Source organism: Erinaceus europaeus, chromosome 18 (assembly GCF_950295315.1).
Source record: "Erinaceus europaeus chromosome 18, mEriEur2.1, whole genome shotgun sequence".
Lineage (NCBI taxonomy): Eukaryota > Metazoa > Chordata > Mammalia > Eulipotyphla > Erinaceidae > Erinaceus > Erinaceus europaeus.
Genome location: NC_080179.1, coordinates 33,577,072 through 33,603,584, shown reverse-complemented (window position 1 = coordinate 33,603,584; position 26,513 = coordinate 33,577,072). Strand labels below are relative to the sequence as shown.

Here is a 26,513-nt window from a genome sequence, read left to right as displayed (position 1 = left end):
AAGTCACCTTTTTTGGTTGCAGAGTGTTATTCCATTGAGTATATGTCCTACAACTTCTCTATCCAGGCATCAGTCCTTGACCATTTAGGTTACTTCCATATTTTGACTGTTCTTACTAGTGCAGCTAAGAATGTGGAGGGTGACGACAACTCCTGACTTTCTCTCTGCAAAGCTGCAGCTTGAGTGTTGGGAGGGTAGAATGAGGACAAGATTTGTAGGTCAGTGTTTGTGAGAGGATACAGTAGAGATCAAGGAGAGCCATGGAGAAGAATAGCAGATCACATGTAGGCTGGAGCCAGCTACAGAGGGGACAAACATGTACCAGATCCTGAGTGAACTAACTAGGAGCCCTGTGAGTTCCAATTCTCCCTTTGTATGCCCCCCCCCTAGTAAGGGAACAAGTTATAGATTAAAGGGACCTCCTGCAGAGAGGACCTCATTCTCCAGATTCCCAGCTCAGTAGGCAATCAACAGAAGGGGGTGTTTCCTCCCACCCCCCAATATCCTCAGGAGGGCTGGAACTCTCTTACTGGTCAAGTTCCTTGACCAATCATCTGCCTCTCTTGGGTCAGTGGTAAGCTACCACTCTAGCTTTCATGTTTACCCTCTTTCTAGATTTGCAATCTTTGTTGCTTTTTGTAATTGTTTAGGAAGGGGAAAGGTGCTGAAATAGCATAAACTGCAGATTGGTCTTTAAATACTTTTTCCTTCTTGTTTTTTTTCTTTCTTTTTTTTTTATTTTAATTTTTTTTTTGCAAGTTTGTTTCCTTTGGCATTGCTGTTAGTTTCTCCTTCTTAATACTTTGACCAGATTAGCCTTTGTTGGTGCATTGATAGGTTGACCTTTCTTTTGTGGTAGTAGTGGGCTTCTTTGTTTGATTTCTTCTGTTTTGTTTCCATGTTTTCTTTTTCTTTGTTTTGTTTTGTCTTTTTCTCCTTCCCTCTCTCTTTTCTTTCCTTCTCTCTGTTTTGAAAATCTTAGCTCTTGCTCCTGTATCTGCTGTATACACTTGTGCTTATTTGTAATTTATATTTTGTAAGAAGTCTGACATTAAAAAAGTTCATCTTTATCTCTCCCTTTATTTTCTCTCACTTCTCACAACCTCTTAAATGTATACTTGATAATGGATTTTTGCAGTTTTCTGTTTTCACTTTATATTTTTTCTGCTATTATTGTTGTATTGTTTTTGCTATTGGTTTGCTCTGTTTTTGGTGGGGAGAGTTTCTGTAACAGGTTTTGGTGAACTGCATCACTTGTCACTTTCGTTATTGTTGTTGTATTTGCTCTGGTCGGTGAACTCAATTGTAACAGGTCCTTGGTTTACGGGGGCTTTTCCTCACTGAACACAACAACTGAGCATAAATAGCCAAGGCACAAAAATACAAAGCACACCAATAAAAAAATATGATCAAATCGAAAGCAACTATATCATCTATGGCAATGAGTCAGGATACCAGACCAGAAAAACTCCAAGTAAGCCAGAAGCATCTATAAGGGAGACATCCAAACAATAATTCTTCTTCTTCTAGCGTTTGCCCTTCTTCCGTAGCCAGTCAGTAGCGTCAGGTTAAGCCTGATGTAAAGTTTCGAGACCTCCTTTGAATCTGGAGAGGTGGCAGTCGTTGACTATGTGGGTCATAGTCTGTCTGTAGCTGCAGGGGCAGTTCGGGTCGTCTCTGGCTCCCCAGCGATGGAACATAGCGGCGCACCGGCCATGGCCTGTTCGATAGCGATTGAGGAGGGCCCAATCATAACGTGCTAGGTCAAAGCCGGGTTGACGCCTGCAGGGGTCTGTGATGAGGTGTTTGTTCTTTACCTCAGCTGACTGCCAACTCTGTTTCCAAGAGTCTGGAACAGAGAAGTTCAGTGTAGGCGTAGGAGACCAGATTGGATGACGAGACGTCAAGCGTTGAACAGGGTGGGTGAAGATATCCGCGTATATTGGCAGGTCCGGTCGAGCGTAGACGTGGGAAGTGAACTTAGATGATGCCGCATCCTGACGAATATCTGGCGGGGCGATGTTGCTAAGAACTGGCAGCCATGGAACCGGGGTGGAACAGATGGTTCCAGAAATTATCCCTATGGAGGAATATAATTTGGAATCGACCAAGTGGACATGGGGGCTACGGAACCATACTGGGGCACAGTATTCTGCAGTGGAATAGCATAATGCCAGAGATGATGATCGTAGTGTGGAGGCGCTCGCGCCCCATGAGGAGCTGGCCAGTCTTGCAATGATGTTATTCCTCGCGCCCACCTTTGCTGCAAACAATAATTAAACCGTTAATCACAGAAATGAGAACAACCATTGAGGAAAAGGCTATCAGAATTAGGGAAACAACAGATGAGACCCTCAAAGAAAATAATAGCTACCTCGAGGTAATTAAAGAATTGGAAGCTGAAACAGCTGAGCTAAAAGGGCAGAAGAACAAGTTAAAAAAATAACTGAACTAAAGAAGGAAGATGAGGGAAGGGAAAACAGACTAACAGAAGCAGAAAACAGAATTAACCAGACAGGATGAGTTAGAGAAAACTAAGGAGGTAAAGGAGCTAAAAAAAAAAAAAAGAAGAAGAAGAAGAAGAAGACACAGCAAACAACAACAGAGACATATGGGATGATCTCAAAAGAATCATCATTTGCATAATTGGCCTACCAGAAGAAGAGACAAAGGGGAAGAAAGCATCTTAGAAGAACTAATAGAGGAAAACATCCCAGTCCTAAACAACAGAAAGGACATTAAGATTCAAGATGACCAGAGAGCCCGAAACAATCAATCAAGACCTGAAGACACCAAGATACATCATAGTTACTCTGAAAAGAAGTAAGGATAAAGGATCCTAAAGGCTGCAAAAGAAAAACAAAGAATCACATACAGAGGAAAACTCATAAGATCATCAGCAGACGTCTCCACTAAAACTCTAAAAGCCAGAAGAGAATGGCAAGATATCTATTGAGCTCTCAATGAAAAAGAGTTTCAACCAAAGATAGTATATCCTCCTAGACTTTCATTAAGACTAGATGGAGGGATCAAAATCTTCTCAAACAACAGTTGAAGGAGGTAACCATCACCAAGCCTGCCCTGAAAGAGGTTCTAAGAGACAGAAACATCGCCAAAATATTTGCCATATAGCAAAACAAATAAATTGTTGAACAATGGTACTGCAATATATTAAATCCATAATATCAATAAATGTCAATGGTTTAATTCACCTACTAAAAGGCAGAGAGTGGGAGGATGGATCAGAAAACACAACCCAACCATATGCTGCTTGCAAGAATCCCACCTGACCCAACAAGACAAATACAGACTTAAAGTGAAAGGATAGAAAATTATCATACAGGCTAATGGACCACTACAAAAAGCAGGAACAGCCATTATCATCTCTGACACAATAGACTTTAACTTAAATAAAATAATAAAAGATAGAGAAGGTCATTACATAATGATCAGAAGATTAACACACACAATGAGGGCCCATCTAAGTACATTAAACTTACTGAAACAGCTACAAAAATAAATCAATAGTAATACAGTAATAGTAGGAAAATTCAACATTCCACTCTCATACTTAAAGCAACTAAGCAGAGAATCAACAAAGAAGAGAATTAATTGAAGAGATTGATAGACTAGACCTCCTGGACATTTTCAGAGTTCTTCATCCCAAGAAACTGGAATATACATTCTTCTCAAATCCACACAGCACATTCTCAAGGATAGACCACATGATAGGCCACAAAGACATTATCAAAAAATTCAAGAGCATTGAAATAAACCCAAGCATCTTCTCAGAACACAGTGGAGTAAAGCTAACACTTAGCAAACAACAGAAAATTACTAAAAGTCACAGATTTGGAAACTCAATAACATACTGCTTAATGATGGCTAGGTCAAAGAGGAACTCGAGCAAGAAATTCAAATGTTTCTAGAAACAAATAACAATGAAAACACAGCTACCAAAATATTTGGGACACAGCTAAAATACTACTTAGAGGGAAACTCATAGCCATACAAGCACACGTTAGAGAACAAGAAAAGGCTCAAGTAAATGACCTTACGGCATGCTTTAAAGACTTAAAAAAAAGGAACAAGGAACCCTAAAGCAACCAGAAGGACTGAAATCACTAAAATTAGAGCATAAGTAAACAACATTGAAAATAAGAGAACCACACAAAAGATCAATGAAGCCAAATGTTAGTTCTTTCAAAAACTAAAGAAAATTGACAAACCTTTATCCAGACTTAAATAAAGTGGGGGAGGAAGACAAAAATAAACATAATTTTATTAATTTTCTTAATAAATGATATAGGAGACATCATGACACACACCACAGAAATCCAGAAAATCATGCAAAACTTCTATGAACAGCCGTATGCCACTAAGCTAGAGAATCAGGAAGAAATGGACAAGTTCCTAGAAATATATACCCATTCCAAAACTGGCTATATAAGCAGGTTGAGGACTTATTTTAATAGCTTAATTCTTCATTACCAAGAAGTTTTAAGAATTTTTTCACTCATTTCTAGATATTTAAGCCTGTTGGAACATAGCCAGGGAGCTTGTTATATGTTCCTATATGCTGTATAGGAACACAGGGAAGGCTGGGTTTAGCAGATCTCTGCCTGTTCAGATATTTTCATTCATAGGAGTCATCAGAACTGGGGGGATGGGATTGTCATTGGAATAATTTAGTAGGGCCTTGTAACTGTAACCCATTAAAGTCTAGAAACAGCCACTCTTTGTTGTAATAATCAAATTCAATCTGGAAATCTAAATGTAATGTTAATCTTGTTTTGAGAGATTGGCAGTGACACACCAGGTTAAGCGCACATAGTAGGAAGCACAAGGTCCCGTGCAAGGATTCTGGTTTGAGCTCCTGGCTTCCCACCTGCATGGGGGATGCTTCACAAGTAATGAAGCAAGTTTTCAGGTGTTTATTTTTCTGTCCCCCTTTCTATCTTCCCCCTTTCTCAATTTCTCTCTGTCCTATCCAATAAAAATGGGGGAAAATGGCCAACAGGGCCAGTGGTGTAGGCACTGAACCCAGCAATAACCCTGGAGGTAGTTAATTAATTAATTAATTAATTAATTAAAGTTGGGATTCTTTTGCCTCTTTTTTTCATGTTGGACTTGTCTCAGAAATTCTTGCAAGACAGGATTGGTAGTGGCAAATCCCTTCAGATTCTGAATGTTTGAAAAGATCTTTATTTCTTCCTCAAGTTTGAAGGACAGTGTAGCAGGATACAGAATTTGTGCCTGGAAATTCTTATCTTTTAATACTTTGAATATGCCATTCTAGTCCTTCCTTTCCACTAGGGTTTGTGATGAGAAATCTGATGAAAGCCTGATAGTTCTGCCTTTGTATGTGACTTTCTTCCTTTCCCTGAGAAGCTGCAGTAATATTTCCTTGTTCCTTGTTTTTAGATAGCTTTACAATAATGTGTCTTGGTATGTGTCATTTTGGATTCAAAAAATTAGGTATGTATTCACATTCTTGGATTTATATATTTTAAACATTGCTCAGTTATGGAAAATTCTCTGTTAAAATTTCTTTGAATATATTCTCTACTCCTCTTTAACTTCTTATTCAGAGATCCCAATAACTCTGATGTTCATCTTTCTGATAGCTAGTGTGTCAGGATGTCCAAGTGGGCTAAGGCGCCAGACTCAAGTTAGCATTTCCCATCTTTCTGATAGCATCTGCTATTTCATTGACTAGTGCTTCATTTTTCCTAAACCTTTCCTCTCCAAGAGTTTTAAATACAGAGTGTGGTGGTTGTGCCTTCTAGTGTTGATATTTTCTCCCCCATCTGTTTGGAGTTTGTGTTTGTTTTTTTTCATGTACTTTATAATTCTTTGGTAAAATGATTACGTGGGGTAGGGTGGGCAGGTGGTAGTACACTGGGTTAAGCACACATGGCATGAAGTGTAAGGACTGACGCAAGGATCCAGGTTCCAACCCCACCTCCCCACCTGCAGTGGGCAGTCGCTCACAAGCAATGAAGCAGGTCTGCAGATGTCTTTCTCTCCCCCTCTCTGTCTTCCCCTCCTCTCTCGATTTCTCTTTGTCCTATCCAACAACAACAGTGACAGTAACAGCCACAATATAGAAAAATGGCTGTCAGGGTCAGTGGATTTGTAGTGCAGGCACCAAGTCCCAGGGATAACCCTGGAGCCAAAAAAGCATTTAGTTCTTGAATTGATTTCATAATGAGGTTTCTGAACTCAATGTTTGTTCTTTTATCTAGATATGTGCCTGTCTAGTCATTTGGGGTTTCTGTTATTGCTATTTATTTCTTCCTCATCTAGTGTAGATTTCATTGTTGTGCCAGCAGGGGCCACTCTGGCTAAGGTGTTTGATTTCCTTGTTTATATGTCTTGGTGGGGGGTGTGGGGGTAGATTTTGTCCTGAGTCACGGGGCTGGTTCTGTGACCTTGATGGCAATATAGGGTCTCTATGCTGCTGTTCCAGCCTCTGTGGGGCAGCAACAATGGAGACTCAAGAAGTCACAATTGTAAGTTGGTGAGTTGTTTCCCCCCCCCCTTTTTTTTTTCTTTTGCTGCCAATCTAATTTGGTGTATGCTGTCTCTGAGCACTGGTTTTTAGAGTTTTTAGTCCTGGGAATCACAAATTCCCTTTCCATCCTCAAGCCACATGTGTCTGTATTCACCTGTGACTTAGGAGATTTTCTTTCTCTCTTCATTTCCTCCCTCGCTCCCTCCCTTCTAGGTCTTTTGTGGTTTCAGACAAATATTTGTAGCATTTGTTCTATTCTCCTAAAAAAATTTGGTTGGGAATTTCATGTGGATTGCATTAAATATGTATCTGGCTCTGGGTAGTATATTCATTTTGATGATGTTAATTCTTCCAACACATGAACATGGAATATCTTTCCACTTCTTTGTGTCTTTTTCAGTTTCTTTGAGTAGTGACTCATAATTTTCAGTATACAAGTCTTTCACTTCTTTGGCTAGGTTTATTTCTAAATCTTTTATTATTTTTGTTGATATATTAAGGGGATTGATTTCTGGATTTCTTCTTCTTCAAACTTCGTGTTTGCATAGAGGAATGCCACTGACTTTTGAATGTTAGTTTTGTAGCCTGACACCTTACTGTATTGCCTAATGATTTCCAAAAGCTTTTTGCTGGATTCCTTAGGTTTTTCTATGTATACTATCATATCATCTGCAGATAGGGAGAGTTTGACTTCTTCTATTCCAATATGTATCCCTTTATTTCCATGCTCCTGCCTGATTGCTATGGCAAGAACTTCCAACACTTATGAAGAATAGAGATTGTGATAGTAGACAGCCCTGTCTGGTACCTGATCTAAGGGGAAATGCTTCTAGTTTTTCACCGTTGAATATGATGTTGCCTGTAGGTTTGCTATATATAGACTTCACTATCTTGAGGAATTTTCCATCTGTTCCCTTTTTTTTTTTTTTTTTTTTTTTAGTGTTTTGATCCTAAAGGGATGCTGTATTTTGTCAAAGGCTTTCTCTGTATCTATTGATATGATCATGTGTTTTTTTTTGTCTTGCATTTATTGATGTGGATGATCACATTGATTGATTTACATATATTAAATATACCACCCTTGCACCCCTGGGATAACCCCACTTGGTCATGATGAACAATCTTTTTAATATACTGCTATATCCAGTTGGCTGGAATTTTGTTCAATATTTTAGCATCTATGTTTATCAGAGATACGGGTCTGTAGTTTTCTTTTTTGGTTGTGTCCCTGTCTGCTTTTGGTATCAGAGTGATGTTGGCTTCATAGAAGGTGGAAGAGAGTATTCCAGTGTCTTCAACCTTCTGGGAGACTTTTAAAAGTAGAGGTATTAGTTCTTTGAAGGTTTTGTAGAATTCATTTGTAAAACAAAATCTTGTCCAGGACTTCTGTTCTTGGAAGGTTTTTCATAACTGTTTCAATTTCATTGGTTGTGAGTGGCCTGTTCATATTATCTATTTCTTCTTTATTTAATTTTGGAAGTTTGTAGGTATCTAGGAACTAATCCATTTCTTCCAGATTCTCTAACTTGGTGGCATGTCATTGTTCACAAAAGCTTCACATGGTATGTTGAATTTCTGTGGTGTCTGTTGTGATATCTCCTATTTCATTTACAATCTGGTTTATTTGGTTCTTCTCCCTTGTTTTGTGAGTCTGGCTAAAAGTTTGTCGATTTTGTTTATTATTTTCAAGAACCAACATTTACCTTCATTGATCTTTTGTGTGATTTCCTCATTTTCAATGTTATATAATTATGCCCTAACTTAACAGTTATTTCTGTCCTTCTGGTTGCTTTAGGGTTCCTTTGTTCTTCTTCTTCTTCTAGGTCTTTAACGTGTGCAGTGAGGCTGTCTATTTGAGCTTTTCCTTATTTCCTAATGTGTGCTTCTGTGGCAATGAACTTCCCTCTAATTACTGCCTTAGCTGTGTCCCAAACATTTTGATAGCTTATATATTCATTTTCATTGAACTCTTGAAACATTTTGATTCCTTCCTTAATTTCCTCTTTGACACAGTAGTTGTTAAGTAGTGTACTGTTGTGTGTCCATATTTTGAAACTTTTACTAATTTTTTGTTTATTGTTAAGTGTTATTTAATTCCACTGTGGTATGAGAAGATGCTTGCAATGATTTCACTGCTCTTGAATTTGCTGACCTGTCTTTGTGGCCTAACATATGGTCTGTCCTTCAGCATGACCCATGTGGAGTTGAAGAGAATGTGTATTTCTCAGAGTAAATGACTCTGAAAATGTCCAACAGTTCTAGTTTATCTCTTCATTTAGCTCCCTCATTTCTTTATTGATTTTTCTGCCTGGATGATCTGTCAAATTCAGAGAGTGGGTATTGAAGTCCCCTACTATTATTGTGTTGCTGTTAATATATTGCTGTTGTAGCTCTTTCAGTAGATGATTGATGTATTTAGATGGCTTCTCATTGGGTGCATAGATGTTAATAATTGTTAAATCCTCTTAATTGACTGATCCTCTGAGCATTAAGTAATATCCATGCCTATATTTTTTAATTTTATTTATTTTAAAGTCTATCATACAGATATGAGAATAGCTGTTCCTGCCCTTTTTTGTGGGCCATTGGCTTGTATGATAGTTTTCCATCCTTTCACTTTGAGTCTGTGTATGTCTTGTTGAGTTAGATGGGATTCCTGCAGACATCATATGGTTGGGCTGTGTTTTCTGATCCATCTTCCTGCTCTGTGCCTTTTAATAGGTGAATTCAAGCCATTGACATTTATCAATATTCTGGATTGAAGATAACACCATTATTGTTTATATTTAGAGTGAGCTGATATATGACTTGTTTGTGGTGATATGACTGTTTATAAGACAGCTTTCAGAACTTCTTTCAGGGAAGGCCTGGTGATAGTTGATTCTTTCAACTGTTGCTTATCTGAGAAGATTTTTATGCTTATATCTAGTCTGAATGACAGTCTAGCAGGATACAGTAGTCTTGGTTGAAAGCCTTTCTCATTGAGAGCTCAGCTGATATCTTTCTACTCCCTTCTTGCCTTTAGTGTTTGTATGGAGAAATCTGGTGCTAATCTTATGGGTTTTCCTCAGTAAGTGACTCTTTGTCTTTTTCTTGCAGCATTCTCTTACTGCTTGTCATTATAAATATGGTATGTCTTGGTGTCTTTAAGCCTGAGTTAATTCTGTTTGGGACCCACTGGGCTTCTCAAATCTTTATGTCTTTTATGTTGTCTAGACTAGAGAAGTTCTCAGCTACTATGTCCCGAAGAATGCTTTCTTACCTTCCCTTTCTTCCTCTGGTAAACGAATAATGCGTATATTACTTCTTTTGAAGTCATCCTATATGTCTCTGTTGTTGTTTTCCATATTTCATAATCTGTTTTTGAGATTTCTTTCTTTCTTAGTTTTTTCTTATTCATCCTCAATCTTGGTAATTCTGTTTCCTGCCTCATTTATTCTATTCTGTCTCCCCTCTTTTGTTTTCTGTAGCTCAGCTATTTTGTTACCCTGTATTGATACTGCATTAGCTTGTCCAGTTAGTTGTGGTCTTAGCTCCGCTATTTCTGCTTTCATCTCTCTAATTACGTTGAGATATTGTTTTCTCTCAGAGTCTCATTTGCTGTTTCCCCATTTCTGATGACTTTACTTTCAAACTCTTTCCTCACTCCTGTGCCTAATGCCTCAATTAGTGTTTGGATGTTGACCTCATTCTTTTGTGCTTCTACTTTTGGTGGGCTTTTAGCTGGGCTTCTGTTCTGGTTCATTTTTCCTATGTTTATTCTTGGTTTATCTATTGTATATAGTGTGTTATGAAGCCTCTTTCTCAGTCCTTTTTAAACTACTGATCACTTTTTCCTGGTTTGACTTGTCTCTAAGTAAAGTACTTAAAGAGTTCACAGTTGTGGAAAATAAGAGTTATTTCAATGTTATCTCAGTCCCTGAGTTGAAGCACAGTGACTTTTATTTTTTATTTATTTTTTAAAAGGAGACATTAATAAAACCGTAGGTTAAGTGGGGTATAACTCCACACAGTTCCCACCACCACATTTTCCATATCCCATCACATCGCCTGATAGGTTTCCTATTCTTTATCCCTCTAAGTGTATGGACCCAATGTCATTGTGGGATGCAGAAGATGGAAGGTCTGGCTTCTGTAATTGCTTCCCCGCTGAACATGGACGTTGGCAGGTCGAACCATACTCCCAGCCTGTCTCTCTCTTTCCCTATTAGGGTGGGTCTCTGGGGAATCAGAGCTCCGGGACACATTGGTGGGGTCTTCTGTCCAGGGAAGTCTGGTTGGCAACATGCTAGCATCTGGGACCTGGTGTCTGAAAAGAGAGTTAACATACAAATCCAAACAAATTGTTCAACAATCATGGACCTAAAGGCTGGAATAGTGCAGATGAAGAGTTGGGGGGGGCGGTCCTCCATTTATTAGATAGCTAGTACACATATTTTAGTTAAATTCCAAAAGGCCTGTAGCTATACTGGTTGTTGTTGTTGTTGTTGTTGTTCTTTCCTGTTACCCTGAAATCTGATATGCAGTTGGACCCAAGTTATTGTTTATTGTCCATCCTTTGGAGGATAGACAACATACTCTATGCTACATCTGAAGAAGATGGGTCAATATTGGGGCAGCATGGAATGTTCCTACTTCTTCTTCTAGCGTTTGCCCTTCTTCCGTAGCCAGTCAACAGCATCAGGTTGAGCCTGATGTAAAGTTTCGAGACCTCCTTTGAATCTGGAGAGGTGGCAGTCGTTGACTATGTGGGTCATAGTCTGTCTGGAGCCGCAGGGGCAGTTCGGGTCGTCTCTGGCTCCCCAGCGATGGAACATAGCGGCGCACCAGCCATGGCCTGTTCGATAGTGATTGAGGAGGGCCCAGTCATAACGTGCTAGGTCAAAGCCGGGTTGACGCTTGCAGGGGTCTGTGATGAGGTGTTTGTTCTTTACCTCAGCTGACTGCCAGCTCTGTTTCCAAGAGACTGGAACAGAGAAGTTCAGTGCAGGCGTAGGGGACGAGACGTCAAGCATTGAACAGGGTGGGCGAAGATATCCGCGTATATTGGCAGGTCTGGTCAAGCATAGACGTGGGAAATGAACTTAGATGATGCCGCATCCCGACGAATATCTGGCGGGGTGATGTTGCTAAGAACTGGCAGCCATGGAACCATGGATGGTTCCAGAAATTATCCTCATGGAGGAATGTTCCTACTCATGACCACAGAATGTGAGGTCAGATCTAGAGGGATGCAGAGGTCACATAGGCTTCTAAGCTGATTATGGGCCCCAGATCACATCAAATCAATGGGGTTTACAGTACAATATTTATACCCTTTATGTCCTTTGACATTATTGTATATAGCTATGCCACCAGTTGCTTCTGGTCTCCCTGGTCTAAGCTTTTGAGAGAGTCAACGTATCAAAGACTTAGCCTATGTATTAAAAAGACTTAGTCTGTGCTTTAAAAAGTTTAAGACATTCAATCAATTTCCCCCCATCATATTAATTAAATAGTGATTTATATGACTACAAATTAATAGGAGTGTACATAAACACCATTCCCACTACCAAAAGACTGTGTCCCATCGCACCCACCACCCCTCTCCCCCACTGCACCAGGAAGCCGAATATCCACCCACACCCTCAACCCAGGGTTTTTACTTTGGTGCCCTACTCCAAATTTAGTCAAATCCTATTAGTTTTCCTTTCTGTTATTCTTTCTCAATTTCTGTTTATGAGTGAGATCATCCCATACTCATCTTTATCTTTCTGACTTAGCTCAGTTAACATAATTCTTTCTAGCTCCATCCAAGATGGGTTCATTGTTCTTAATAGCTGCATAATATTACATAGAGTGTATATACCACAGCTTTCTCAGTCACTCATCTGTTGTTGTGCACCTGGATTGCTTCCAGGTTTTAGTTATTACGAATTGTGTTGCTATGAACATAGGTGTACACATATCTTTTTGGTTGGGTGTTACAGAGTCCTTGGAGTATTTATCCCTAGGAGAGGAATTACTGGTCATATGGAAGGTCCATATCTAGCCTTGTGAGAGTTCTCCAGACTGCTCTCCACAGAGGCTGGACCAATTTACATTGTTGTGCAGATTTTTAATAACTGTTTCAATTTGTCTGTGATTGGTCCATTTATGTATTGTAGTTCTACCTGGTTCAGCTTTGGAAGTTTTGAGCAATTCATATAAAGGGATTTAAGTGGAAGGTTCATGTTGACGGCAGTTGTTTATAGTCACTTCTTATATTTCAAATTCTAGTAAAAGGTGACACCATAAAAAAGAAAAAGTCATACCAGTTTGACTAATTTCCATTTTTACCTTTCCTCTAAAATATCATTTAAAAATTCTACTTTGTTATTTTTCCTTGGTGTTACAAAGTTCTCTACACTAAGGAAAAAAAAGGGGGGGGATACCAGATACAAGTATGAATTTAAAAAATTGATTACTACACAGCCGAAGTATACATATGGTTGGGTGGTAGATTATTCCAATGCTCTCACCTTTTTTATAATTAAATGTAGTGTAAATTTCCTAGTTTTTCAGTGCAGAGTAGTACTTATAAATTTTACACTAACTACTTAGATATCTTGGTTTCTAAATTTAAGATTCCCTTCTTGGTTTGGTACTATATGATCTTTTGATAGCAGAACCCTTTTAAGTTGTTACGCATTATAGTTGTCTGGATGTTGGATTATTTTTATAGTAGTGTAGATGCTTTTCCAGTAAACCTTTAGATGGCAGCATCTCTCATGATAAACCATTTTCCAAATAGAATTTCTCTAATACATAAGGTCTTTGATACAGAAAGATACTCAGAAATTGCCCATTTCACCCTGTCTGTATGTAGTAAAGAACCTGAGCCTGGAGAAAGTCAGTGCTATGGCTCAAGACAGAACAGGAGGAGCACAGATGTGGCCCTCTCGTGTTCATACCTCCCTACCCTTTCTTCTCCTCGTGTGAAATATGCCCTGTTAAAAAGCACACTTTAAGAATAAGGCCACAAGACAGGTGGGGGAAAAAGACAGAATTAAGAAATGAGTGGTTTCAAACTCAAATACATGTGGTATTTAAAAAGAACAAATGCAATATACCTCTCCCTCCACCTGAGGCTGCTTAATTTAGATATAATTCATATACCATACAATTAACCCATTTAAAAATGATGATACAGTTTTTATTATGTTCACACAAGACTGTGCAACCACTGTTACAACCTAATTTTAGAACATGTTTTCACTTCCAAAAGAAGTATTATACTTCTTTGGTGTCAGCCTACAAGCACATATATACCTCAGTCCCTGGCAACCATTTGAATTTGTTTCTATGAACTTGCCATATGATTGGAACCATACAATATTTGGTATTTTGAGACTAGCTTCTATACTTAGTGAAATTTTTCCATGTTTCATCTTTATTATATCATGAATTAGTATATCATTCCTTTTTGTATTGCCCACTTATATTTAATTATGTGGATATGTCAAATTTTGTTGTCATCAGTTGGTGGATATTTTGCTAGTGTGCATACAACATTCATTTTGTACAAAATTTTAAGTGATCATACATTCCACAGAAGTAGAAGTTTGGGTCATATGATAACTTTACTTAATAACCTTTTTGAGGAACTGACAAACTGTTTTCCAAAGTGGTTGTACTTGGGCATTCTTACCAGTGATGTGTGAGGGCTCCTTTTAGTCTTATTAAGAATCACAAATTTTTTTTTTATCGTTGTTGAGGTTGTAAGTAAAGTGAGAGAGATGAGTGTCAAGATGTCTTGTGTCCCACAAATTGTTTGTTGAGCTGGCTAGCGTACCTTTCTGAAGCCAGCTCTGTCAGCTGCCAGGAAAGCAATCATCTTCTCTGCCCTACACAATTGCTGTGCATCACCAGTCTGATAAAATGCCTACGTGCTGTGGCCACTCAGAGCATGTTGATATTAAGTCTGCCTGTTCATAATCCTTGCCTCCTGTCTTTGGAGATACCAAGCAACCCAATCACCATTGCCCCATTTAGAGAAAAAATTCCAAATGAAAAACTTCACCACAAGCTGTCCAGGTTTGAACATGTCAAACTCACTTACTTGATATACACTGAAGATAGCTGTAGAGACTCCATAGCTAAAAAGCAGCTTTTGTTTTTGTCAGAGTTTACATTCTCAAAACTCAGCTAACCCAGGTCTTCTGTCTTCTTTGGCAGCATAAACTGAACATTCTCCAGTCCGTGCTGAAATGACTGTGTGCATTCAAGGGAGAGGAAGGGGCTGGCTCTTTCTCTAGGCATATCATGAACACACACACTATACTCTGAAGCTTTGTTTGCATCTGGAAAAAATTAGCCACAGTCAAATCTTTTCCCACTGCAGGTCCCTCCAGGAAGCCCAAGTTTGTGGAAAGCCCCAGAGTGCCTGCAGATGCAGTTATAATCCCATTCAGAGAAGTGGCCAAGACAACAGAGGCCAATGAAAATGGTAAGAATATGTTTTTTAAAATATTTTTATTTATAAAAAGGAAACACTGACAAAACCATAGGATTAGAGGGGTACAACTTCACACAATTCCCACCACCAGAACTCTGTATCCCATTCCCTCCCCTGATAGCTTTCCTATCCTTTAACCCTCTGGGAGTATGGAACCAAGGTCATTGTGGGATACAGAAGGTTGAAGGTCTGGCTTCTGTAATTGCTTACCTGGTGAACATGGGCATTGACAGGTCAATCCATTACTCCCAGCCTCTCTCTCTCTTTTCCTAGTGGGGAAGGGCTCTGGGGAAGTGGAGCTCCAGGACACATTGATGGGAATGTCTGTCTAGGGAAGTCTGGTCGGCATCATGGAAGCATCTGGAACCTGGTGGCTGAAAAGAGAGTTAACATACAAAGCCAAACAAAGTGTTGACCAATCACTGGAATAGTGCAGTGAAGAGTTGGGGGGGGGGTCCTCCATTTTGTAGATAGCTACTAGGCATATTTTAGTTAAATTCTAAATGGCTTGTGGCTATACTGGTGTTTTGTTTTTTTTTTTTTCCTTTTTGCCCCTGAGCCTGAAATCTGATATGCCAGTGGATCTAAGTTATGGTCTGGGGAGATGATGTCATGGCTGGAAAAAGGACTAGAAAGCTGGATCAGGGAAGAAAGTAGCTCCCAAATATGGAAAAGGTCTATAAATATTGTTGACTGTAAACCCCATCGATTTGATGTGATCTGGGGCCCATAATCAGCTTAGAAGCCTATGTGACCTCTGCATCCCTATAGATCTGAGATCACATTCTGTGGTCATGAGTAGAAAAATTTCAGGCTTCCCCAGTATCAACCCATCTTCCTCTGGTGTAACATAGAGTATGTTGTCCAACCTCCCTTCAGAAGATGGAACATTCTCTACTATCGTTGATTCAAGTTCAGGGAAAGGTCCTATAGGGAGCCCACAAAGGGGTCTATTGTGTTGTTCCTGATAGAGATAACTGGTAACAATGGAGAGAGGGTCTAGGCCCTTCAAGTCTGTTTTGGAATCTCAGAACTTCCTGATTAGGGCCCCAGGTGCTGGGGTGGTCTGATAGTGACTAAAGAGTCATCCTTAAAGTATGCCAATCTCTTGCCCTTATTCAGCTTTTGCAGTCCTTGCTTTGCTAAGGTTAGCTTTGGAGTGAGTGAGAGAACTGTAATAGCAAGTAGGTGAGGAGGGTATCTAAGTCTAACTAGACACTATTTCATTAGGAACTTCCTACTGACTCACTACAGACTATTGTGTATCTTTGCTTTCAGGTATATATTTTGCCCTAATTTATGGATACATGTGAGCATATGCTCTATCTTGTGGGACCTGGTCTATATCTAGGTTTTGGGACTTTGTTAGGAAGTGAGCAACCTCTTGGAATAGAATTAGATAAAATCTTGAAAGGAAAGGTCTTACCCGAGTAATGAGGGTGAAGGGTTGACATTCCACACCTGACGTCTCTGGACACAGCCTGAAGTGAAGCATACTGAGGTGGTACTCGTTGCATTAATTAGGTTGGGATCAGCAGATGCAATATCATTTGGTATGAATTGAGAGATGTATGCAGGAAAGTGAGCCCCACCCTAGAGGTTCCAGGACTGGGGGAAATATAGGCTCTATAGAGGAAGCAGAAGGTACCTGCTGTCTTATGGTTTCAGTAGACAATAGATAGTTATTGCAATAATCACATTGTTTGGCAATTAGATTAACATTGAAAAATCCCTTTGTTAGGATTTGCTGTATCATATATACCATCACCATAATTTATGTCCTTTGACATTACTTCTATATAGCTATGATGCCAGTTGTTTCTGTTCTTTCTGGACTAGGCTTTTAAGAGGGTCAACATATCAAAGACGCAGCCTATGCATTAAAAAAACTCAGTCTATGCTTTAAAAAGTTGGAGACATTCAATTAGTTTTTCCCCTCTCATATTACTTAATGATTTATATGACTACAAATTTAATAGGAGTATACTTAAACAGCATTCCCACCACCAAAAGACTGTGTTCCATCCTACCCCCCCCCCTTTACCCTCCCACCTTCCCCATGATGCTAAACATCCACCCTCACCTTCAACCCAGGGTTTTTACTTTAGTGCCCTACTTCAAATTTAGTCAGATTCTGCTTTGAGTGTCCCTTTCTGTTATTCTTTGTCAACTTCTGTTTATGAGTGGGATCATCCCATACTTGTCTTTATCTTTCTGACTTAGCTCACTCAACATAATTGCTTCTAGCTCCATCCAAGATGGGTCAGAGAAGGTGGCTTCATTGTTCTTAATAGCTGCATAGTATTCCATTGTGTATATATATACCACAGCTTTCTCAGCCACTCATCTATTGTTGGGCACCTGGGTTGCTTCCAGGTTTTAGCTATTATGAATTGTGCTGCTATGAACAGAGGTTTACACATATCTTTTTGGTTGGCTGTTATAGAGTCCTTGGGATATAATTCCCAGGAGAGGAATTACTAGGTCATATGGAAGGTCCATTTCTAGCCTTGTGAGAGTTCTCCAGACTGCTCTCCACAGAGGCTGGACCTATTTACATTCCCACCAGCAGTCTAGAAGGGTTCCTCTGTCCCCACAGTCTCTCTAGCTTTTGTTGCTGCTGTCCTTTTTGATGTATCCCATTCTCACAGGAGTGAGGTGGTATCTCAATATTATCTTTATTTGCATTTCTCTGACAATCAGTAACCTGCAGCAATTTTTCATGTGTTTGTTAGCCTTTTGGATCGCTTCTGTAGTGAATGTTCTGTTCATATCCTCTGCCCATTTTTGGATAGGGTCATTTGCTTTTTTTGTTGCTAAGTTTGATGAGCTCTTTGTATATTTTGGTGATTAGTCTCTTGTCTGATGTATGGCATGTAAAGATCATCTCCCATTCTGTGAGGGGTCTCCTTGTTTGTGTGATAGTTTCTTTGGTTGTGCAGAAGCTTTTAAATTTGATGTAGCCCTATTGGTTTGTTTCTGCTTTAGTCTTCCTTACAGTTGGGTTGTTTCATCAAAGATGTTTGTGAGGTTTGGTGGGAAGGTGTTTCCACCAATGGTTTCCTCTAAGTATTTAATAATTTCTGGTCTAACATCCATGTCCTTGATCCATTTGGAGTTGTTATTTATTTATTTATTTTTTTGGTGAGATAAGGTGGTTCAGTTTCATTCTTCTGCATGTTTCAATCCAGTTTTCCCGGCACCATTTATTGAAGAGAGCCTCCTACTTCCATTTAATACTTTAGGCCCCCTTGTCAAAGATTAGATGTCCATAGGTGTGGGGGTTTATTTCTGGGCCTTCAATTCTGTTCCACTGGTCTGTGTGCCTATTTTTGTTCCAGTACCAGGCTGTTTTGATGTTGATGGCTTTATAACATAGTTTGAGATCTGGTAGTGTGATGCCTTAATTTCTGTTTTCCTCAAGATTGTTTTGGCAAATCTAGGTGTTTTCTGGTTCCAGATAAGTGATTGCAGTTTTTGTTCTGTTCTCTTAAAGAAGCTTGGTGGAACTTTGATGGGTATTGTGTTAAATTTGTATATGTCTCTGAGGAGAATATTCATTTTGATGATATTTATTCTTCCAATCCATTTCTTGGTATTTTCTATTTCCTTGAATAGTGACTCATAGTTTTCAGTATCCAAGTCTTTCACTACTTTGGTCAATATTATTCCTAGGTATTTTATTGATTTTGATGCAACAGTGAATGGGAGTGATTTCTGGATGTGTTCTTCAGACTTCATGTTTGCATAAAGAAATGCCACTGATATTTGTACATTGATTTTTGTAGCCTTACACCTCGCTATATTGCCTAATAACTTCTAGTAGTTTTCTGCTGGATTCTTTAGGTTTTTCTATATATACTATCATATCATCTGCAAATAGTGAGAGCTTGACTTCTTCCTGTCCTATCTGTATTCCTTTGATTTCTTTCTCTTGCCTGATGGCTATGGCAAGAACTTGAAGAGTACTACGTTGAAGAGTAATGGTGATAATGGACAGCCCTGGCTAGTCCCTGATCTGAGGGAGAATGCTTTCAGCTTCTGTCCATTGAGTATGATGTTGGCTGTAGGTTTGCTGTATATGGAATCCACTGTCTTGAGGAATTTCCCATCTATTCCCATTTTTTTTGTAGTGTTTTGAGCATGAATGGGTATTGGATTTTGTCAAAGGCTTTCTCTGCATTTATTGAGATAATCATGTGGTTTTTGGTTTTACTTTTATTGATGTGCTTCTTCTTCTTCTAGCGTTTGCCCTTCTTCCGTAGCCAGTCAACAGCATCAGGTTGAGCCTGATGTAAAGTTTCGAGACCTCCTTTGAATCTGGAGAGGTGGCAGTCGTTGACTATGTGGGTCATAGTCTGTCTGTAGCCGCAGGGGCAGTTCGGGTCATCTCTGGCTCCCCAGCGATGGAACATAGCGGCGCACCAGCCATGGCCTGTTCGATAGCGATTGAGGAGGGCCCAATCATAACGTGCTAGGTCAAAGCCGGGTTGACGCTTGCAGGGGTCTGTGATGAGGTGTTTGTTCTTTACCTCAGCTGACTGCCAGCTCTGTTTCCAAGAGACTGGAACAGAGAAGTTCAGTGTAGGCGTAGGGGACCAGATTGGGTGACGAGACGTCAAGCGTTGGACAGGGTGGGCGAAGATATCCGCGTATATTGGCAGGTCCGATGACATTGATTGACTTACCTATGTTGAACCAGCCTTGCATTCCTGGGATAAATCTCACTTGGTCATGATGAACAATCTTTTTGATATACTCCTGTATCCGGTTGACCAGGATCTTGTTTAATATTTTGGCATCTATGTTCATCAGAGATATTGGTCTATAGTTTTCCCTTGTGTCCCTATCCGCTTTTGGTATCAGGATGATGTTAGCTTCATAGAAGGAGGAAGGGAGTGTTCCTATTTCTTTGAACTTGTGGAAGAGCTTTAGAAGTATAGGTATTAACTGTTGCCTCAAGGTTTTGTAATTCATTTGTGAAGTCATCTGGCCCAGGACTTTTGTTGTTGGGGAGATTCTTAATAACTATTTCTATTTCTTTGTCTGTGATTGGTGCATTTAGGTTTTGTAGTTTTTCTTGTTTCAGTTTTGGAAGGGTATATGTTTCCAGGAATTCTTCCATTTGTTCCAGATTCTCTAGCTTGGTGGCATGTTGTTCTTCATAGAACTTTCGCATGATTTTCTGGATCTCTGTAGTGTCAGTTGTGATGTCTTCTCTATCGTTTATAATTCTATTTATTTGAGTCTTCTCCCTTTTATTTTTAGTGAGTCTGGCTAGTGGTTTGTCAATTTTGTTTAATTTTTCAAAGAACCAGCATTTATTTGGCTTCATTGATCTTTTGTATGGTTCTCTTATTTTCAATGCTGTTTATTTCTGCTCTAATTTTAGTGATTTTTGTCCTTATGGTTGGTTGCTTTACGGTTCTTTGTTCCTCTTCCTCTAAGTTCTTAAGGTGTGCAGTAAGGTCGTTTATTTGAGCTTTTTCTTATTCTCTAATATGTGATTGTATGGCTATGAATTTCCCTCTCAGTACTGCTTTGGCTGTGTCCCAAATATTTTGGTACCTTGTGTCTTTGTTTTCATTTGTTTCCAGGAATATTTGAATTTCTTGCTTGAGTGTCTCTCTGACCCAGCTTAAGCAGTATGTTCTCTAGTTTCCACATTGTGACTTTTAGTAATTTTCTGTTTGTTGTTAAATGTTAGCTTTACTCCACTGTGGCCTGAGAAGATACTTGTGATGATTTCAATGAATTTGAATTTGTTGATGCTGTCTTTGTGGCCTAACATGTGGTCTGTCCTTCAGTATGTGCTGTGTAGATTTGAAAAGAATGTGTATTCCAGTTTTTAGGGCTGAAGAGCTCTGAAAATGTCCAGGAGGTCTAGTCTGCCCATCTCTTCATTTAATTCTCTTGTTTCTTTGTTGATTCTCTGATTTGTTTATCTGTCTAAGTATGAGATTGGGGTGTTAAAGTCTCCCACTATTATTGTATTACTATTGATGTATTTTTGTAGTTCTTTCAGTAGGTGTTTGATGTATTTAGATGGTCCCTCATTGGGTGCATAGATGTTAATAATTGTTACATCTTTTTGGTTGATGGATCTTCTAATCATTATTTAATGGCCTTGCCTACCTTTTATTACTTTATTTAAGTTAAAGTCTATTGTGTCAGAGATGAGAATGGCTGTTCCTGCCATTTTTTGTGACCCATTAGCCTGTATGATAGTTTTCCATCCTTTCACTTTAAGTCTGTGTTTGTCTTGTTGTGTCAGACGGGATTCTTGCAAGCAGCATATAGTTGGGTTGTGTTTTCTGATCCATCCTCCCACTCTGTGCCTTTTAATGGGTGAGTTTAAACCATTGACATTTATTAATATTATGGATTTAATGTATTGTAATGCCATTATTCAATTTTTTGTTCTGATATATCGCACAGATTATGGTTATGTTCATTTTTATAAGAGGTCTTTTCATACCTCTTTCAGGGCAGGCTTGGTGATGGTTGCCTCCTTTAACCGTTGTCTGTCTGAGAAGGTTTTGATCCCTTCATCTAGTTTGAATGAAAGTCTAGTAGGGTATATTATTCTTGGTTGAAACCATTTTTCATTCAGGGCTCCTTAGATATCTTTTTAAATTTATTTTTCCCTTTTGTTACCCATGTTGTTTAACATTGTTGTGGTTATTGATGTCATTGTTATTGGATAGGACAGAGAGAAATGGAGAGAGGAGGGGAAAACAGAGGGGGAGAGAAAGACAGACACCTGTATACCTGCTTCATCACCTGTGAAGCAACTCCCCTGCAGGTGGGGAGCTGGGGGCTCGAACTGGGATCCTTCCGCCAGTCCTTGTGCTTTGTGCCATGTGTGGTTAACTTGCTGCACCACCACCCGATTCCCCCAATAGATATCTTCCCATTTTCTTCTGGATTTTAGAGTTTGAGTGGAGAATTCTGCTGATAATCTTATTGTGTTTCCTCTGTATGTGACTTTTTGGTTTTTCTCTTGCAGCCTTTAGTATCCTTTCTTTATCCTTACTTCTTTTCATAGTGACTATGATATGTCTTGGTGTCTTCAGTTCTGGGTTGATTTTTTTTGGGATTCTCTGAGCCTCTGGAATCTTAATGTCCTTTTTGTTGTTTAGGTCTGGGATGTTTTCTTCTATTATTTCCTCTAGAATATTTACTTCCCCTTTCTCTCTTTCTTCCTCTGGCAGGCCAATTATACGAATGTTACCTCTTTTGAGATCATGCCATATGTCTCTGTTGGTTTTTTTTTTGGTGTCTCTCAATCTCTTTTTGAGCTCTTTTCCCTGTTTCTTATTTTCTTCTGGCTCATCCTCTAGCTAATTCTGTTTTATGCTTCTGTTAGTCTGCTTTCCCTTCCCTCAGCTTCTTTCTTCAGTTCAGTTATAGTATTAGCTTGCTCTCCTAATTGATCTTTTAGTTCAGCTATTTCAGCTTTCAGTTTTCTAATTTGCTTGTGTTTTCCTTGAGTATCTCATTTGTTGGTTCCCTAATTCTGATAGCCCTTTCCTCCATAGCTGTCTTCATTTCTGTGATTATTAGGTTTACTATTACTTGCATACTTTTATTATCTATGGTTACTTCTGACTATTTTGGAGTTTCTTCTGGGCTCCTGTCTTGATTCATTGTAATAGCAGTTTTATTTGCTCTTGATTTAACCATTTTTTATTGATTTTTTTTTCTCTTCTGTCATTCTTCAGTTGTTGTGTTTTGAGTACAAGCCACACTATACTAAATACCTTTATGACAAATGCAGTCATCAACCTCAGAAATTACAACAAGAGTAACTGAAGCAAGGATTGATGCAGTTTAACCCATACCAGTTAGCCAAACAACACCTGCAGTCCAATAAAAAGTAGCAACCAAATCCAAAAGAGAAAGAGAAAGGAAAAAAGGGAAAGCTAGAATAGACAGTTATGCAAATCTACTGTCCACTGTAAATTCTAGGGATAGCAAGAGTGCCGGGATAGCCTGAGGGTACTTCTTCCCGAGCTAGTGCTCTCTGGGTTGGAGAGAACTCAACTGGAGCCGATCTAGGCTGCTGTGTGGGAGAGGGATCAGGAACTCGTGCTGCACCAACTTCCGCAGGAGATACACTCTGGAACTCTCGGAGCCAGAAAGCAATTTCCAAGTGTCTTTAATCAGAAGAGCAGCTGTTTTTATACTCTCCAAGTAGGGTGGAAACAGGATGTGATATAGAGAGGGTGGAGAGAAAAGTGACTGGTGAAAATCAGAGTGTGACAAGGAGGGGGCGGAACAGGCGAGAATCCTATCACTGAACCACCAGTGCCCTGAAGTGCTTTATGTAAAAGTGATTTATGTAAATAGACCAAAGCTTTGGATCAGTAAATCCCTATATAGGCATATGGTTAAGCAGAAGCCAGGGGGAGGTGGCATACTACCCAACACAAGAGGAGAAAGGGAAGTAGAAAAGAGAGACACACAGAGAGAGTACACTCTGAGTCAGATTTCTTCCATGAAATAATTCACAAACGAGTATCAGTGAATTCAGAAAGCAAAAGAAGGAGGAAGGAAGAAAAGAAGACAAGAACAACAACAACAACAAAAAGCAGTGAAAGGAAAGAGGTATCTTTTGAATTAGCTAAGAGGAGGTAAAAAGGAGCATGGAGGGAAGAGGTAGAGTCAAACAAGTTCCTCTCACAATGGATAGGACACCTGGTCACCTAGCAATGGAAAAAACAGTAACACTTACTTTTGGCCAAGCTGAAGAAGGAAGGGGGGAAAAGGGGTATATATATATATATATATATATATATATATATATATATATATATATATATATATATATGTAATAATAAAATAGAACAGAGTAAAAGCCCTGTCAGTCTGCAGCTTGGATGGTTCCGGATTGGCTTAGGCAGCCTGAGCAAGGACAGCCAATTGTAAGAAGTATCAAAAAAAAAAAACCTCCAGGTAGCCAGGTAGTCTTTACCAGGCAGGGGTGAGGCTCTGATTGGTCAGATATTTTGTCACTCAAATAGAGCTCCAGCCACTTCAAAAAAAGAGAGAAGGAAAGGAAAAAGTAAAATGATTGGAAAGACACCCCTGGTGAGCCAGGAATGGTAAAGAACATAGCTCAGCAGGAAGCCTGCTAGGAGCAGCTTTCCAGTCCCTGGGGGCTGATTCTTGGGTGGGTTAAGGGCTATCTTCAGAAATAATCAAAAGATTTCCTTTCTTTTTCCTCCTGTACTCAGTTTTCTAACCCAAGAGTGAGCTATAGGACCCCCCCCCACCCCCGGTGTCACACTTTGGACCCCTTATTCACCCTCCTGCTGATGGCCCAGTATCCTACAGTATCCAGAGAATCCTAGCTCACAAGCTGCTGCTTGTTGGTGCTCATGCCAGCAGCTGCCTCCAAGTTGTCATCTTGGCTCCACCCCCACCCCCCCAATATGTTTTCAATGTCTTCCCCCTCTATATATCCCTCCCCCCATTAAAGATTTGTACATAGCGACACTCCATTTCTGAGTAAAATTTAAGTTCTTTTTGCAGGAGGGCTTTGCTACATTGAATGTATTTCAGAGAGTTCCTCCCCTCCAGGAAGTTACAGAGATCTGTTGAATGTAAATTCTTGGTGTTTGTAGAAGAGCAGGCAGATATGTATTGATGAAGGGTTCAGTTTTGTTTCCTCTCAATTTTGATCTCTTGATCATTGATTTTGGGGGGTGGCAATGGTATAAAAAGCAAGTCAGTAGATTACTTCTCGGACTTTGTTTAGTTTTTAGTATACCATCATTTTATAATATTTAACAACAGACTTTGACTGTAAAGGAGAAACTTTCATTGGACCTAGCTTATAATAACTGACTTTAAAAATAGTTGGAAGCTTTTAAAAAGTTACTTAAAAACAAACAAAATAAAACATTTGGGTTGTTTTTTTTTTAGAAGTTTCAGTAGGGGAAAAAAATCCAATTTGACCAAAACTTTTTCACTATGTTTAATATTATACTTAGTTCTGGAAATATGTGTAACAGACATTAGTAAAACATTTCTTGCATGTATTAATAGTTATTTATTTTTTAATATAAATTCAAGAATTTACATCTTTGTTCCTTTTGGAACAGTTCTCAACTTACAAACCTAGTCCTTTAATTTATGTGTTTTTGATCTTATATCCTATTTTCTTACTAAAGCATTTGGTCATCCTAGCCATAGGGTGAAGCCCTCTAGGTACACCTAAATTGGTATAGTAAAGCTGGAAGCCAACTTAGGAGAACTTGCCCTTGTTTGCACTTTAGGTGCCTGTTCCTCCCCAGAGTTACAACTGATATGAAGTACAACTTCTTCATGTTTCGACCATTGTGTACACATTGTGTTCTTGATGTTGCATGGTGGAGACTTGGGTACCCATTAGGGCATGTGAGGAAGTCAGATAGTGGGGTAGTTGTTAAAATAAAATTTAAAATGAACTGAGGAAAATTGGCAGATGAAAAGCAGAAGGAGAAATTAACAGATAGGACCAGGAGTGGACATTCTCAGTGGGGGGGAGAGCTGCTGTTATCTATTTTTGTCATTAAGAGATTCCATCCTTTTCCATTCTCTAGGCACCAGTCATTTGGTTTAAGTAAACGGTCTCATCAAGAGTTATGCTGAGGAGAGAGGCAGGGTTCTGGAGGGGTGGTTGTTAAAAAAAGGGGGGGATCTACAGCTGTATCTGGGTAAAGCCCACTCAGTTCTGATTTTTACCTGGGAGGGATGTCTATGTTCCTCAGTTCTCTCACTTATATTCTTGATGTCAAAAAGGAAAACAACCTGTTTTTCTGAAGTTAAAATCAGTAATCAAATTTACCAAACTTTCCATCTTATAATAAGTCAGCCCTCAACCTCCTCGCCAAAGCCTTTGAAGAACATATGGGTTATGGGGGGGCTGGACAAATTATCAGGCATAAGGAACCTGCTCCCCACCTGCAGGGGATGCTTCATGAGAGGTGAAGCTCTCTCTCTCTCTCCCCATCCCCTTCTCAGTTTCTTTGTAAACTATCTAATAAAAGTAGGAAGAAAAGAAAGAAAAAAAGAGAGAGAAAAAGGAAGAAAGAAGCCAACCATCCCCATCGATAACCCTGGTGGCAAAAAAAAAAAAAAAAGAAAAGAAAAGAAAAAAAATCTAATGGGTAGATATCTCTAACACTTTACTTCCTTAGAGTCTATGATATGGCTGCCTCTTTCTCCTTACCTGGGAGTATTCTTGAGGTAAAACTTCCCTGGGGTAACAACATTGGAAGAGAAATGTAGGGTTTTTATTATGCAAAGTCAAGGCTATAAGTAGTTCCAATTGCTCATTTTCTTCCCTCTCCCAATACAAAATTAATTCTTTTCCTTCAGTGAAGGGAGTATTCTTTGACTGCCATCTGAATTAAGTTCAAGTACAGTGGTATTGCTATAGTAACTAAAGTTTGGATGTGCAATCACTCCTGAGACTGAGCTCTCAGATTCAGCATCATCAGACTCCATGGGGACTGACATGGCATAAGCAGA

The 26,513-nt window shown here is 39.3% G+C and overlaps 1 protein-coding gene across 14 annotated transcripts in view; it reads left to right on the top strand.

Annotated features, from left to right (window-relative positions):
- TANC1 (tetratricopeptide repeat, ankyrin repeat and coiled-coil containing 1) overlaps nt 1-26,513 on the top strand; it is a 344,685-nt gene that overhangs the window by 186,412 nt on the left and 131,760 nt on the right. For 13 of the 14 annotated variants that reach the window (XM_060177864.1, XM_060177859.1, XM_060177863.1 and 10 more), the window contains one exon: nt 14,880-14,984. The exons of the other annotated variant lie outside the window; for it this stretch is intronic. In XM_060177864.1, the coding sequence (XP_060033847.1) occupies nt 14,880-14,984 (105 nt within the window). The remainder of the gene's footprint in view (nt 1-14,879; nt 14,985-26,513) is intronic. 14 annotated transcript variants of the gene reach the window in all.